This window comes from Pantherophis guttatus, chromosome 3 (genome assembly GCF_059756535.1).
Source record: "Pantherophis guttatus breed Tessera chromosome 3, ASM5975653v1, whole genome shotgun sequence".
NCBI lineage: Eukaryota > Metazoa > Chordata > Lepidosauria > Squamata > Colubridae > Pantherophis > Pantherophis guttatus.
This window is the reverse complement of record NC_142065.1, coordinates 100,429,596-100,446,742: the sequence shown is the minus strand read 5'-3', so window position 1 is coordinate 100,446,742 and position 17,147 is coordinate 100,429,596. Positions and strand designations below refer to the sequence as shown.

Below are 17,147 nucleotides of genomic sequence, written 5' to 3'. Positions count from 1 at the left end.
AGCTTGTATCTCTTCTTTTTAATTTTTTTGCTAGGGAAGAGGGGACATGGAAAATATTGAGTGAGTCTACAATAAAACAGTTTTTAATTTTTAAACATTTTATTGTCTAGCCAGTTTATTTTACCATTCACTATAGTTTCTCTAGTATCTTTTGTTAGTATTTTTCCATGAAAAGACAATATCTGCATATTGATTACTCCTGTTTTGTTATTCCTGTTACTCTTTGTGCTGCAACTATATCATCTGTTTAAAAGTCTTGAGAGCACCCAAAATATATGAAAGATTTATGCCATGAAGACATTGAACCAACACAGAATAGAGGTTCTGGTCAAATAATCAATTCCAAAGAGTAAAGCATTATATATTATAAATCAATATATTTACTTATTTGCCAAATGAAAATTTAACAATGTGTATATGAAGTCAATTAAAAAACTCAGATATTTGATATTTACAGTGTATCTTTTTTTATATAGATTCACAATGCTCAAATAGCAAATACAGGCAGGTATGTCTGTTTTGTGGAGAACATAGCAGGACGTGCCAGAAGATATTTTAATCTTAACGTCCATGGTAAGATTGTTATTTTCTAAAGTAATGACTCATAAAATGGCCAGCTGAAAAAATATTCTGCACTTGACTCTTATTTAATCTTTGCAAAAGGACAAATGAGCATCACATTTGTTTTATATGTTCAAATAATAAATATTTTGATATGTTCCATATGTATGCTGAATATATAAATATTCACTGCTACTAGAAAGTATAAAAATTCCTATTTTGATTTATGCCAAATCTTAGGATATTTTAAAAAACTTATTTCACCATTTGGAAAATTCTCCAGAGGACTTGGGTCTCAAGTATGTTAATCAATATTTGTTTATTACTTTCAATTGCCATCTGTAATTTTATCAGTATTTTTAGTTGATCCCATCTCACTGTTAAAATTATTTTTATAGAAAATTAATATTTGGTTAGAATTTCTCTGTAAAAAAATATTATTGAGGAACTCATGGGAGCCACCAAGTTATGGCTGTGAAGAAAAAACAACAACATTCACATATATGAATTACCAGTATTTCCCTACAATGCCAAAAAAGCTGAAGCATTCTTGCCACTTTTCTGCTTGATTTTTTAAAAATTTTAAATAATAATAATAACAACAACTTTATTGTCATTGTACGTATATACACAGTATACCCATACAACGAAATTCACTTAACACCCAAAGACCAGGTCCAACACACATAACAATCCCCAAACACCCCCCCCACCCACCACAAATTCCCTACCCCTAAACCACCCAAACATCCACACAACAGACCAAGTAATGCTGTCTAACAGCTCACTGATGGTGGCCCTTTAGTCCATTGTTGAGTGCAATTATAGCTCTGGGATAAAAACTATTCAGAAAACATGTGATCCGAGTTTTAATTGTTCTGTATCTCCTGCCAGAAGGCAACAGTCCAAAAAGATTGTAAAAATATCCAATTGTCCTTAAAAAATAACACCAATAACGAGAAAATTGGAACATATGTTCTGAATCCTTTGGATTTTTTCTGTTCTTTTATTTCTAATGCTCTATCATTTTCCTCTCATCTTAAATGACTTTGTGAAAGCCCATCTACCTCTAATCAAATAATAAATGCAACTATCCCTTCTCCATTTCCCTTTCGTATATTTCTGTTTTACTTCTCATAGATCTGATTGTCTACTCACCATCACAAACTCAGTGTCTTCAATACTGAATTAGTCATTCCTCCCAAGTTCTTCATCTTGTTTATCTTTTTATGCTTTCCTTGCAGAGTTAGCATTCATGTTGACTTTTTTTGTTCTCCATATATAAGAAATTATGCAATTATGGATCTTCATTCTGACCATGAAGGCTGCTTTTTGTGGTATTAAACCATTTGGATGAGCTTCATCATCCTCACAAGAGTCAAGAGACGAGAAGTGATTTGACAAACTATACCAATTTGTTATCTCATTTAAGCTTGAGAGAGAGCAATCCCATTGAAAAAAATGGTGCATAAACCTAACAACTGTTGGAAAATATTAAATTGCAAGCAGAAGAATGGCACACATTTATGGTTTTTATGATTTGTGATGTTTAAGAAAACATTTCTAAAAAGATAGATTTGTGAATTGATGCTGCTATTGAATAAAAAATGTGCAGGACAGGACATATGAAAAAATGTCACAGTTGATATGGGTGTTTTAACTACTCCAAAAGGACTAGCTCAGGTGTTTGTTCCACCAAATGCTGCATCGGCTATGAGATATAAGACTACTTTTAGTTTTAATGAATTTGTTGACTGAACACGAAGTAGTTCCCCAAAATAGTGGTACTGGTTCATTTAGAGAGATGGCCAATGAAATAAGTGTTCAATAAAGCTCCTGGTCACTGCTTGATAAGAGCCATGCTGGCGCAGTGGTTAGAATGCAGTACTGCAGGCTACTTCTGCTGATCACCGGCTGCCAGCAGTTTGGCAATTCGGGTCTCACCGGCTCAAGGTTGACTCAGCCTTCCATTCTTCTGAGGTTGGTAAAATGAGGACCCAGATTGTTGGGGGCAATATGCTGACTCTCTAAATTGCTTAGAGAGGGCGGTAAAGCACTGTGATGCGGTATATAAGTCTAAGTGCTATTGCTATTAATATGGCTGTTCCATGTGTTCCATATTGAGAACAAAATGCTTGTGTTCCAATTGTTTTAAACTGGAAGAAAGCCTACTTATTCTACACTTAGATCAACAAATCTTGGTTGTTTCAAACAATGTTCTTTCAAGTATTGCCCTAAAACTGTGATTTCATTTTCTAAGTTGTGATGATATTTATTTTATTTTTAAACTTTTTAGCCTAGCCAATACAATAGCAGTAACATGTTATCTTCATTTCAATTGGCTTAGACTATATTTTGATTTATGATTATTTGTGTACATGAATCCATATTTTATGTGTGTGTATGTATGTGTGAATTGAACATATATGTTTAAGAAAAATCTGATCGCATAAACCACAGAGCTCTGAAAGAGAGCAGTTTGTTTCTTACAAAAGAACTAGCTCACTAATTCAAAACAGACATCAGAGGAATTAGAATCACACATAAACTGAGAATGTTACTAAATTAGGAGAATTAAAATCATACAGTAAACATAAAAGTGATGGAAAATAATACAGTATGATTTGGTACAATAGTTATAAAGTCTGAGTAGAAAAGATGAGGAAAGAGAAATCTAGAAATTTAAACTAAGAATGCAGAATTATTCTGGATTATTATTTGGAAATGATTCCTAGAGGATGGCACTGAAAAATAATGTCAGATGCAACATTTGAGAGGGCTTTTAGAATTTGGTTCTGTGATGAGAACAAGAAAAATCTTCTCTGATCTACATTGACCAATAAAGAAGAATATTCGTAACTCGGGGTTCAAATGAAGGGTCCTTGGTGCTCTCTCAACTTGATTGTTTTCTGGCAGACATTTCATTACACAAACTAGGCAAGACTATCAGTGCTAGTAAAGAATGGGTTCTTCTCAATTTATATACTAGTGCAGGGGTGGGCAAATATGGCCCCTTTATGACCTGTGGACTTCAACTCTCAGAATTCCTGAGCCAGCTTGGCTGTCTCAGAAATTCTGGGAGTTGAAGTCCACAGGTTGTAAAAGGGCTACAGTTGTCCACCCCGGAACTAGTGGTTTTACTTGTCAGTGTTGATGGAAGTGATCGTGGAGGTTCTTTGGTTGGGCTATTTACTGTTAGCTTATTTGGCAGTTCCTTGATTGGGTATTGTTTAGTTCTTGATTGTTGGTCTGATCTTCATTGAATTTAGAATCATAAACATGAACAGCATTTTTACTCTTCTGTTCAGTACATTTTCCATTCTAATGGTTTAATCACTGAAAGAGTTGCTTAAATGCAGTTGAGTGATGTCCAATTTTATCACTTGGCAAGAAACACTGGACTAGTTTGCACTAAACAATAAGAAGCCTGTTAGCTCCTTTTTTGGAACAGAGAAATACATCTGTAGTGTTGTGTTAGTGTGTTTAAGTTTATGGTTGCTGCATTCCTTGTAAGCCAGAACTGCAACATGTCTTGTGTTTCCTGATTTATTTGAAAGCATCAGGCCAGGACCTGTGATTTATTTAGAAGTTAAAATAGCAGCAAGCTTGAAAGCAGGAGCCAAAAAAAAAAAAAAAACCCTCAGATTTTTTTTTCTTTGTTTGTATGTTTTGAGTTGCTAAGCTGACAGAAGGAAAATAGCTAGGGATAAAGACCAGAAAGATAAAGGTTACCCAGCATAAATTAGGGCAAAAGTTTAGTTAATATCTTCTTTGAATATAGGTAGCAGTCATCTATAAATCTAAAATGAATTTGATTGACAGAAAATTATCCAAATAATTATTGTCCAAATATTTTTTTCAGAAAACCACCAATACCAAATTAAACATGTACTAGACAAAGATATAAAACTTAGGTAATTTAACTACCTGTAAAAGAGTAAGTGACTAGTAGATTTTACGAATTTCAGGTGGTGGTGCTCATCTCTGTTTCATAATGTCACGGAGTGCTGTTACTTTCCCACTGAAGTGATATTTATTTATCTACTTGCATTTGCATGTTTTCGAACTGCTTAGGTTGGCAAGAGCTGTGGCAAGAACGGGAATTCACCCCGTCACACATTCAGGTCTTGAACCTGGGTTACCAGCTTTCCAGATGACAAGTCCAGTGTCTTAACCACTGAGCCACTGCACCACTCAAAAATTACCTGTAACAAGAATTAATTCTGTTCTCGTCGACCAGAACACTGTTGTAGAAGTGAATCATGCTCCTTGTATGACTATTATAACATTCTGATTCTAAATCTCATTTTTGTGTTGGTTGGTCTTCTGCCTTGTATGATACATCAGGACTAACAAATGTCCTCTTCAGTGCTTTGCTCTCACCGTCCCAAACTCTTTGCTTTTTCCTTGAATGAACTCCATTGACTTTTAATTGTTTCTTGTTTTATTTATTTATTAATCAAATTTATATAGCCACCTCTCTCAATATATGACTCTGGATGATTTTAATGTTAAAAAATACTAAAAATAGTAAACAATACAGCAAATTAAACATAAAGCCTCCACCACCCCTCATGTGGAATCATTCCATCTCTCCTCCCACCATGCCCCCACCAGTCTGCAAAGTCGGAAAAGTTAGAGACCATTGGTATAGTCAACCTGGAAAACATTTTTGGTATATATTTTTATCACTTTTTTGCGTGAAGCGATTTATGGGATTCAAAAACTCTTAAGAACTCTAATGCCTGCCTGCCTGCCTGCCTGCCTCTCTCTCTCTCTCTCTCTCTCTCCATCATCTATGTAAATAAACAGTGATTCAAATAAAACAAATTGCAAGCCATTAAGCTGAATATTATTCAGAAATAGTTAAGAGCAATTATAAAGACATCATTATTTTCTTTTCAAACTGGTGTGCTAGCCTGATTACCTAAGAACAGTTATTTGAAAATAAATGATTTTTAGATAGTACAGAATAAAATAATCAACTGCTGATTTTACTCAACTTTAACTCATAGATTCATTAATAAGAATGGTACTGAAACTTTATAATGTCACCGTGATCATTATTATTATTCACTTTCCTTTTAGTGCACTTTCCACAATCTTTTACCTATTGTTCTTGCCTATTACCCTATATATGCCTAATATACAGAGAAAGTATAAGATTTACCACCCAATAGTGTTTGTTTGTGTGAACATGTTGGCAACTATTTAAATATGTTGGCACCGTATTCTGTTCCACCTAGATTGAAAAGAAAGACACAGTCATTTTATTTTGGTCATTGATTAAAAAAAAACACCCAAATCTTTGAAAAAAGAAGTGATGGGGGGAAAAGAAAATGTGGCAGGATAGAAATCTTGCTCCATATTCTCCCTTAATTCTTTTCATCTCCCCAGTAGAAGAATCAGCTGAAGCTTGGGAAGCTGATACTGTAATGTTTTAATTTGCAACTGGATCTGAAAGAACCTTTAATAAATGAGACTGCAAAATGTGGACATGGTTATGTTTTAACAGTTCCTCCCAATATTATTGGAATTAATCCTGAGAACCTAACTGTTGTGGTGAATAACTTAATCTCATTGACATGTGAGGTCACTGGCTTCCCACCTCCTGATCTCAGTTGGCTCAAGGATGGAAAACATCTCAGCTTGAACACAAATATTCTCATTGTTCCTGGTAAGCAATCTCTGGCTGGGTTGTTTTTATAGAGTAGTTCTTTTCTTTTCTCAATATTTCAACAAGGGTGTTAGAAAAAATAGAGCAAAATGTGTGTGTGTGTGTGTGTGTATATAAAAAAATAATTTTGTGGAGCTGTTTTTTCCATAGAATATTGCAATAATTTGGAATGATCAATTATATACGGTATTTTTCGGAGTATAAGACACACTGACTATAAGACACACCTACCTTTTTTGGTGAGGAAATGAAGAAAAAGAAATCTGCCTCTGCCTCTGCCTCTGAGCAATTTTGCCTCATTGCAGCAAACAGCAAACAGCCTGCTTTACTTTCAGTTCCGTTTTCAACATAGCTTGATTAGCACAAGGGGAAAAAAAAAATCTGCTCCAGCAATTTACCTCCTTGCAGCAAGCAGCAGAGGCTTGCGCAAAACAGCTGAGAGCAAAACATCTGAGAGTTGGGAGGCTGATCCAATCAACTTGTGCTAATTAGGCTGTGCTGAAGCAGAAATGAGCTGTTTCTTCTTGCTGCTTGCTGCAAGGAGGTAACTGCTGGGAGGCAGAGGCCAAAGGGTGGGGGCCAGTGGGTGGGCGGGGCTACGTTTGGTGTATAAGACTCACCTAAATTTTCATCCCCTTTTGGGGGGGGGAAAGGTGTGTTTTATACTCTGAAAAATACGGTACTTCTCATCCACTTAAAGTGGAATAGTTAATTGTGATTTGTTTCTTTCCTTCTCCAGTGTTCTTTGAAGGTTTTTGTACAGTAGTTGGACATTTTTGTACTTCAAAACAGAAAAGTCTCCAGTGGTGTGCTTAATTCATTCTAAGCAGTGAACATTCGTGTCCCTATTTTTATTTCTGAAGCTTCTCTTAGAATCCCATACAAATTCAGTGTATAATGTGATGATGGTCCAGTAATTCACTTGAACCATTTTGTTGTCTTGATTTTAGGTGGTCGCACACTGCAAATTCCTAGGGCACGTTTATCTGATGGTGGTGAATATGTCTGCATAGTCAGAAATAGTGCTGGAGAAAGCACCAAGAGGACTTTCCTTACTATTCATGGTGTGTTTTTGCATATTTAAAATAGAACATTTTTCCATTGTCAGTATTAACATCTAACAGTTCTTCTTAACATAGCACTTCTTTGGGAAAAGTCAAAGAAAAATATTTTTTCTTATGTTCCCCTACTCCAAAGTTCCTCCAAGTATTAAAGGCCAGAGCAGCACACCTCCTGCAATAGTCAATGTGAGAGTTGGAATGTCAGTGACATTAGAGTGTGAGTCCAATGCTGTTCCACCTCCCAGCATCACCTGGTACAAGAATGGCCGTATGATCTCAGTCTCATCCAATGTGGGGATTGTAGCAGATGGACAGACACTCCATATCAAGATGACTGAGGTATACAAATATGTCTTGTTTCTGTACTTTTAACAGTCTAGCTCAAACTTCACATAACTGTGGTCTTCAAAATGACACACATCATATATAAAAACCTCTATGATTAATGATTAATGATTAATAAAAGATGAAGCTGGAAAAATGTAAACAGGCTTATTACTGCTTTGTATTCCAACAAACTAATTGTTATACAGGTAGGCCTCACTTGTCAACCACATTTGGAGGGGTAACTCTATTGCTAAGCGCTGAGGTTGTTAAGTGAAAAATTACATGGCTGTGCCATCAGATCTGTTTTCATTGTTAAGCAAATCTCCAAAGTTCTTAAGCAGGGCATCACATGACCGCAACATGTGATTTCACATTCATATTCTTTATTAATTCTGCTTGTTGGAAACTGGTTGTAAAGCTCATAAATTGCAATCATATGACCTCAGGATGCTGCGATGGTTATAAATATGTCAGTTGCGACAAATGGAGACCATGTGATTATAGGACTCTGCAATGGTTATAAATGTGAGGTTTGGTCACAAAGCTATTTTTTATAACCATTGTAACTTCAAACGGTGGTTAAACAAGACAGCTGGTAAGCGAAGATTGCCTGTAAAGGGTTTGCTTATTCATTTACAGTATTTCAACAATTGAACTACAAAGAAACCTACTCCAATATTTACTGACTTTTTAATTTTATTATATTCTGTCCTGAATTTTATATTATGACATTCTCCTAGCATTTAAATTTACTTTTTAAAATTAGTAAAATGGTAATTGCATATCACTTTTTGCTTACATTCACAGGTATCTGATACAGGCCAGTATGTATGCAAAGCCATAAATATTGCAGGACGTGATGACAAAACTTTCCATCTTAATGTTCATGGTAAGCTTTTAATAGACGGAATAAAGTGAATCAAACTGAACAGAGACAAGATAGATAGTTACTTATGTTCAAATCTTTATTTCTTAATACTTCCTGTTGCATAACAGGAAGCTGTGGTGGCAGTTAGGAGGAAGGGATAAGGTACAGACTCTATCAAGACCATTTGTTTTTTTTCCATAATCCATTATTGGTAATTTGGTGCATGTATCAACCTGCTGTCTTCATTCACAGTACCGCCTACCATTGAAGGCCCTCAGCAAGAGTGGATCAATGAAACCATCAGCAACCCTATAACTCTTACCTGTGATGCTACTGGAATTCCTCCACCAGCAATAACTTGGTTTAAGAATGGAAAACCCCTTGGTAATGTTTGCTCATGTAACATTAGTTACTATCAGCTGCTCGTTGGATTTTCTAAGATCCAAAATGGGGAATAGGTTCAGATAAAATTGTTGTAAGCTCAAAACAGAAATGCATTTCTGTCTCTTCCACCCCTAAAGTATCTAGATAGCTAATACCCAAAAAGGCAAGTATTAAGCTAATGTTGGTAATACTGAGGATGGAAAAACCGAGCTTAAAATATAAGGCTCAGTGAAGTGAAAGAATAGCGTGTTATGTGTGATCAAAGATTAGGCAGTACTAAATAGGAAGGAAAAAATATGTGAACTTCTCCTGCTTGCTGGAAGAGAAAACAGAAGCACAGTTTCATGTAAAATCAATGTAAGTTATATGAAATGAATTCTCTCTCAAAAAGCTGGACAAATCACTACTGCATGCAGCCCCCAGCACTTCTTTTACAGCCTTCAAAACACCCACCTGGGGGAAGGAATGGGGTACAATGCAGAATTGGTATATAAAGTCTCTGTAAGATAAGCCTACCTTTCTTGAACTGCTGAACTTGTTTTTTTAAAGGAATTTTTCTTTTGATCTGTCATGTGCTGGTTTTTTCAAGGTTGGGAAACGTTGCTGAGTGCTTTGGGGTGGGGGCTAATGGTGATCAATGATATCTGCAAAAATGTTTGCTTTTATCACAAGGATGAAAAGAAAATTGCACTATAAATACTATATATATATATATCCATTACAATGCCTACAAAAGGGAAAGTGTTTTTGGGCAATGCAGCTGTCATCATTTATCCCTCTGATGGATGCTTTGAATAGTGGTAATACATTCCTTTCTCAAAGGAACAGCCTGTACCTTCTCTTACAGTTTCCCATTCTTATGGATTTGGGAAACCTAATCAAACAAGTGATCTGTGCCTTATATTCCTTTCTTCTGAAATTCTTTAAGCTGATAGAGTAGAATATTTGTAGCTCAGTGTTGAAGTGAGGGGTCCTTGGTGCTCTCTGAGCTTGGTGGTTTTCTTGTAGATGTTTCATTATCCAACTAGGTAGCAATAACAATAGCACTTAGATTTATATATCGCTTCACAGTGCTTCACAGCCCTCTCTCAGTGGTTTATTGTGTCAGCATTTTGCCCCCAACAATCTGGGTATTCATTTTACTGATTTTGGAAGGATGGAAGGCTGAGTCAACCTTGAGCCAGTGAGACTCAAACTGCTGAACTACTGGCAGCTGGCAGTCAGCAGAAGTAGCGGTACTGCATTCTAGTCACTGTGCCACCATGGCTCATAGCACATTAGTGCTGATGATGTTATTTAGTTGGGTAATGAAATGTTTGCAAGCTCAGGGAGCACCAAGGACTACACAATTCTTTAAGCTTTCAGATAGTAACTGATCTCAAAGCATGGACATGGAACTAAAATGAAAGTTAACCAGCTTGTTGGTTAACTTGAATATTCTGATTTCTTCATATTTGTTTATATTTAGAAAATTCTGCTACCCACAAGTTGCTTATTTTGTCAGGAGGAAACAAGCTGCAAATTGCTAGACCTGACTATTCTGATAATGGAAATTACTCCTGCATTGCTTCAAATGTAGAAGGAAAAGCTCAGAAATTTTATGTCCTTTCTGTTGAAAGTATGTATGCATGTTTTTATGTTTTTTTAAAACTGAAAAATATATGTAAAATAACTCCTGTAGTTCCAGAACTACTTATATATCAGTATCTAATGTAACAACAAACAAACAAATTCTGTACAGTGAATTCAACAGCTTCAGGTGCTACTATCTATTATTACTAAATGTTTGTTATCTCCTAAATTAAGTTTCTGAAATCCTTAAGGTAATTTGAACGGAAGTAAGAATGATTGGAGATGAAGATGTAGAAGTGTTCAGGAGCTTTTTTTCCCCAAGAAGCTTTACTTTTCCAAGAAGGCTCAGTGTTTCAATAAATTGTGCTTTTATTGTATCTTCCTCTCTGTTTTATGCAGTTATTATTGATAGATATTTTTTATTCTGAAGTTCCTCCAGTTATTGCTGGTTCTGAAATGCCAAGTGAAGTCAGTGGCATCCTTGGAGAAAACATCCAGCTTTCCTGTGAGGCCAGTGGAATCCCGACACCTGTCATTCAGTGGCTAAAAGATGGGAAACCAATCAGCAGTGATGAATCTCAGCGGATCAGGTTAAGTGTTGAACTCTCTCTTTGGGAAATGAAGCAGAGTCCAAACAAGAGAATGGTCAGAAAAAGGAAATGTCTATGGAGATTCTCAGTCATCCAGGTCATGGTTGTCCCAAAGGTGCTTTTTCAAAAGGCAACTGGAATTACTTTGTTTTTCCTTGAAAACGTTTCACTTCTCATCCAAGAAGCTTCTTTAGCTCTGACTAAGAAAAGGAAGTTAAAAGCAAAGGAGAAGAAAAGTGTAGAACCAAGCTTGAAATTTGAAGGCAAGATTTGAGGCCTAGGTCTATATCGGTTATATAGATAGCATTATGCATTTGATGGTAATGAAGTAAAATAAAATAACAAAATCTAAATATCTTCAAAAACAAAGCCAAAATGATATCCATTTCAAATATTCTCTGCAACGAACAGAGGTCTTTATTCAGATCATTTGTTTTGCTGACAGATCTAACAGGATGGGCATGTTCCAGCTCTCCTCCCTTAAATGGTGTCTTCTCAGCCCTTTGGAACAAGGCTGTAGAGAGCAATGAAGACCTAATTCTTCCCTCAAGTATTGGGCTAGGAGGAAAGGGTTGACATCAAGGGATGTTTGTTCATGTGCCTGGGGAAAAGAGCACTGTTGTGAGTTGGTCATATAAGTCATGAAAGAGAGAGAGAGTGAAAGAAAGTGAAAGAGAGAGAGAGAAGAAGGAGGGAGGGATGAAGGGAGGGAGGAAGGGAGGAAGGAAGGAAGGAAGGAAGGAAGGAAGGAAGGAAGGAAGGAAGGAAGGAAGGAAGGAAGGAAGGAAGGAAGGATCTATAGACAGGTTTCCAAAAATTCAGTATACTCATTGATTTTCTTTCTTTCTTCAGTGTGGCTCCAAATGGGAGCTTACTAAACATTTTTGATACCCTTGCAAGTGATGGAGGGAAATATACTTGTGTTGCTACCAATCCTGTAGGGGAAGAGGACCGGATATTCAGTGTGAATATATATGGTGAGCTTTGGTTTTGTTTGTTGTTGTTCATCTGAAAAAATGTGAGTCATCTTTCTCATTAGACCTTTCCTAATTTTAAGGGACAAAAAAAATAGCAATGGCACTTAGACTTATATATCACTTCATAGTGCTTTACAGCCCTCTTTAAGCAGTTTACAGATTCAGCATATTACCCCCAATAATCTGGGTCCTCATTTTATCGACCTCTGAAAGATGGAAAGTAGAGTCAACCTTGAGCTGGTCAGAATCGAATTCCTGGTAGACGGCAGAATTAGCCTGCAACATTGCATTCTAACCACTGTGCCACCACAGCTCATGCTAAGATGCTAAGTTTTTATATGAATTTAATCATTTTAATAATTACTAAATTAAGATGTTCTGTTTAATGTTGTATAGCTCAAAGTACCTAAAATAAAATAAAATAACCCTATGGATTAATTTATGAAAAACTAGACTGGTTAATATGTATATATCAAAAGAAGTTATTAAAATTCTGTTTGCATTTTGCAATATATAGATTTTGTGCTGTTATTATCAAAAGTAAATAGTTAAGAGTGTAGATAATAATAATAATAATAATAATAATAATAATAATAATAATAATAATAATAATAATAATAATAATAATAATAATAATAATAATAATAATTTTATTTATATACCGCCCTCCTCCCGAAGGACTTGGGGTGGTGTACAGCCAAAATTAAAAACATAAATATACAATATCATAGTTAAAATTAATTAAAATCATTAAATAGTTTTGGCTGAATTTTAAAACCCAAAGTTAAAACCCAATTTAAAATCATTCAATTAGACAGCCCCGCCTGTCGGAACAGTAGGGTCTTGAGGGCACAGAGAAAGACCCGGAGATCAGAGATGTTACGAATATCCAGGGGTAATTCATTCCAAAGGGCAGGGGCTCCGATAGAGAAGGGTCTCCTCCTTGGTGTCGCCAGCTGGCATAATTTGGCTGACGGCACCCTGAGGAGTCCCTCTCTGTGGGAGCGAACTGGTCGGTGGGAGGCTGTTGGTGGCAGAAGGCGGTCCCGTAGATATCCTGGTCCTATGCCATGGAGCGCTTTAAAGGTGGTAACCAACACCTTGAATTGCACTCGGAAGACCACTGGGAGCCAGTGCAGCTCGCGCAGGAGAGGTGTTACATGGCCGTAATGAGGTGTGCCCATAACCACCCACGCGGCCGCATAGATGATATTTCAGTGATATATTGATCCAATCTACAAATGAACTGACAATAAAGGCATTAATTCTCAAACATCCAAGCAGAAACATTGTGATAAATTAAACTAAATGTATATAGCTTTCAGTTTTTCACATCAAGTCTTTGTTTCAAAGGGCAATCCTTTTAGTTAAAAAAGCCATGTAAACTATTTATAAATACTGTTTTCAACATAGGTCAAATGGAGCATATACTTGATGCTCAGCAACCTAAAGAAGCTACATAGATCACAGTCTACCCTATATTAAAGTTAAACACTTTTATTTTGAACAGCAAACTATATTTGGCTATTAATAGGAACTGCACAAGTGGAAAAAGAGGTGTATAAATATAAAATTGGATCTAAAGTACAATCAGTACTACCACAACCATGTATTTAAAACCCCTCTTTTGTCACATCAAACATACATATCAATGGCAATTTTTTGGACTAGTCATAAAACTTTGTGAGGCTGAATGTATCCTTGAGATCTTGTGTACTCCTGTCATACAAGATGAAGTCTTGGGTAACACTACACAATAGTGTACAGTTTTCTGTAATAATCTGTCTATCTAGCCAGTTTAACTGTTGCCGAGCTATCTAATATTTGTATGCTGCCCAAATCATGAGATCCTGAGCACTGAAATTAATTGATTTTATACCATATGTGCAAATATTTTTTTCAGGGAAAGGTATATATGAAAATTTCCCCTGAAAATATTCAGGTTTTTTTCCTTTCCTTTTCGTTTGGCATCGGTATACTACTGTTATTTTTTTTAAAAAAATTATCTACTATGTAGTTCTGACAGCTAACCAGATTTGATTATGGTTTTGTTGGTATGGTGCTCTTATCTAGATCATGGGGAGGCTGGTTAGAATGTATGCAAAATCAAAACAACTAATCCAAGGATCTTACCCTAAAGAGGTTGCATTAGAGCAGAGTCTCAGGATTTCTAAATTAAGTAGTCTCTTAATTTAGCTTTGTCTGGATGTTTTAGCATGGAATTAAGTGTCCTTAATGTAATGCTTCCTGTTAAGTCTTCCAGAGGTCCTAGAAAAAGGAGAACTTTGTTGCACTTCACTCTGCCTTTTTAACTTTTAACTTTTCCTGCCTAGCACCTATGTAATGGGGTAAGAGGAAGTAGGAAAAGGTAGCAATGGGTAAGCCCTTCTACTTTGTGATAGTTCCAATTATATTCAAAGTACTGTTGATTTTTTCAAGAGAGAGGGAGGGAGGGAGGGAGAAAGGAAAGAAAGAAAGAAAGAAAGAAAGAGAGAGAGAGAGAGAAAGAAAGAAAGAAAGAAAGAAAGAAAGAAAGAAAGAAAGAAAGAAAGAAAGAAAGAGAGAAAGAAGCAATTTTCTCTTAGCCTCCCTTGCAGTGGCTAAAAGGAGTTTAACAAATGTCTACCGCATGACTGATTCAATCATATGAGTCAGCCACATGAGATTACAGCTTCTCAGAGAACATTATTAAAGAACAAGAAATATAATTAACATAGCAATTTGAGTTGCCCCTACCAATCACAGATGTTCTGTATTGTGGGATATGTACAGCATTTAGAATCAGGTGTTTTATCATTTTTTATGATGTACATTACATATAAAAGTACCTGTAAATAAGTATATATATTGATGCTAGATCAGTGATTCCCAACCCTATTTTGGCCATGCCCCACCTAAGCATCTCTAAAATCCTGATGCCCAGCCCCCCACATGACATATAATTCTTACTATTCAAAAGGTGAACAGCCCCAGATTGCTCTGAGAGGAAAAGTCTTGTAAAACACAGCCTGGGAAAACACAAACTAAAAATAACTGTAAATCTAACAATTTCTTACTTAAACCTGGGTCCTGGTTCTGTATCCTTCACTTCCCCCAGCAGCCATCCACTCTGTCTCCCCACAGAGCAGCTCTCCCTGCAACCACCCAGCAGCAAAGCCCATAGGAAAGAGAGAGAGAGAGAGACTCTGCCAGTCCCATGAGCCTTAGTGGGAACGTATCTGATTGCTGGTAGTTGCTCCATCCTACCCCCAGCTGGTATATCCTTTTCAGACCAGGCCCTAGGAAATGCACTTTAACAAATACAACAATAGGTATATGAAACACAGCTGTTTCATCACAAGTATATAAGAACAATTAGTGGGCATTCAAATATTCAGTTAATAGCTCATTTTTGAATTGCCCCCATTAAAAATCAAATTGCCCACCTGTGGGGCATGGGCCCTACGTTGGGAACCACTGTGCTAGATGATCTTTAGCTCTGTTCCAAATGCAGAGAGGTCCCAATTATATTTCTGCTTCTAGCCCACTGCTACACCACTTCATTTTTTAATACCTTGGAGTTACATTAGAAAATGACTCACTACGAATTCTGTTTAAAAAAAGAGAAGCAGAAAAAAGTGTGGCCCTACAAGGACAAAACCCAATTCATAAATATGAAGAGACAGTTGTTATCATTTGTGTCTTTTTGATGGATTACACTGGAAATGCTTTCTGGCTATGGACACAATTTATAAAGAAATTCCACATGATCTATTAAGAGAAATAGAAGGCTGTTGATCATGACATCTTAACATGATTTAGTTGGAATACTATGGGGAATCTGTCTTGGATAGGAAAAAGAGTAATGCTGCCACCTTGGGGTTCAGCTAAATTGAACTACTTCACTGGGAATAATTCCAAATTTCCATTATTTAATATACAGTACCAATAATTTCTTTCCTCCTTGAGGTCCTTTTCTAAATTCCTCTACAAATAGAATAATGATGTTGCTACTTGAAATGGGTCTGAGACTCTCATAGATAACGTATTTGACTCAGTTCAGATATGCAGTGAAGAGTTTTCAACAATATTTCACATATTTCATGATTTTTAATCTTTTTCAGATTTTTTGTGATTTTTCTGATTACTATGTTTTATAATTGCTCTTATTCTGAATAGAGATAGTAGACCAGTGGTTGTACTCCCATTGAACTAATGCTCACTGGCCATATTGACTGAGATTATTGGTAGTCAAAACTGAAAATCAGTTATAGGGCTATAGGTTCTCCACCTTGATTTTGAGACTCAATTTAAAAGAGAAGTATACATGCAAATATATGTAACTTGTTTTTTCTTTATTTGGTTATAAATTTTAGTGCCACCCACTATCAATAAAAATAAAGAGGAATCCGAGGCCCTAACTGTGATATTGGACACATCAATTAACATTGAATGTCAAGCTATGGGCACTCCACCTGCCCAGATAAATTGGCTGAAGAATGGTCTTCCTCTCTCTACATCTTCCCACATCAGGTTACTTTCAGCTGGACAGGTACTCAGGTAAGGTGTCATTCATTTATATTATACCAAATGAAAACTGCTCATTGTAAATTACGATGGTTTCATAATTTCAAGAAGTAGATTCCCCTCCCCTATATTTTTTTGGATGTGTGCACAATTGAAAAATTGTGGAATATCTGGAAGATATCGTGAACATGTTTGTAAAATATTCATCAGGAAGCTTGCTCATTTACAAACTGCCCACTATGCTATATCAATTTATCAGAAAGCTAGTTACCAAGGTCTCAAGGCCCCTCACCTTACTATCTGTTGTTATCTTTGCCCTCTTTCTGAATGGGCAGAGGAGAATCCCTTCCAAACAAAGTATAGTATTGTACGGAGGTTCATTTGGGAAATAAAGATTACGTCGGAGCTGCTATTTTGCTTTGTAGCATATGAGCTTCGAGTTTACTGAATTGAAAAAGCATTTTACAATGTAGAAAATCAGATGAGAATAGAGTCTGGGGGATGTTAAGCAGTGATGGGATTCAGCCAGTTCGAGCCGGTTTGGGCGAACCGGTAATTAAATTGCTGGCTGGCTCAGCCTCTTCCCACCCTGCCCCTTCCAGGAGTCCCCACGCACCCCATTTT

General features: G+C 36.3%; 1 protein-coding gene across 3 annotated transcripts in view; it reads left to right on the top strand.

The window, feature by feature from the left end:
* Positions 1 to 17,147, top strand: part of HMCN1 (hemicentin 1) — a 226,242-nt gene that overhangs the window by 143,721 nt on the left and 65,374 nt on the right. For all 3 annotated transcript variants that reach the window (XM_034409613.2, XM_034409614.2, XM_034409612.2), the window contains exons 57-66: positions 477 to 573; positions 6,077 to 6,238; positions 7,189 to 7,302; positions 7,436 to 7,638; positions 8,434 to 8,515; positions 8,747 to 8,878; positions 10,347 to 10,496; positions 10,881 to 11,040; positions 11,893 to 12,017; positions 16,373 to 16,556. In XM_034409613.2, the coding sequence (XP_034265504.2) occupies positions 477 to 573; positions 6,077 to 6,238; positions 7,189 to 7,302; positions 7,436 to 7,638; positions 8,434 to 8,515; positions 8,747 to 8,878; positions 10,347 to 10,496; positions 10,881 to 11,040; positions 11,893 to 12,017; positions 16,373 to 16,556 (1,409 nt within the window). The remainder of the gene's footprint in view (positions 1 to 476; positions 574 to 6,076; positions 6,239 to 7,188; positions 7,303 to 7,435; positions 7,639 to 8,433; positions 8,516 to 8,746; positions 8,879 to 10,346; positions 10,497 to 10,880; positions 11,041 to 11,892; positions 12,018 to 16,372; positions 16,557 to 17,147) is intronic.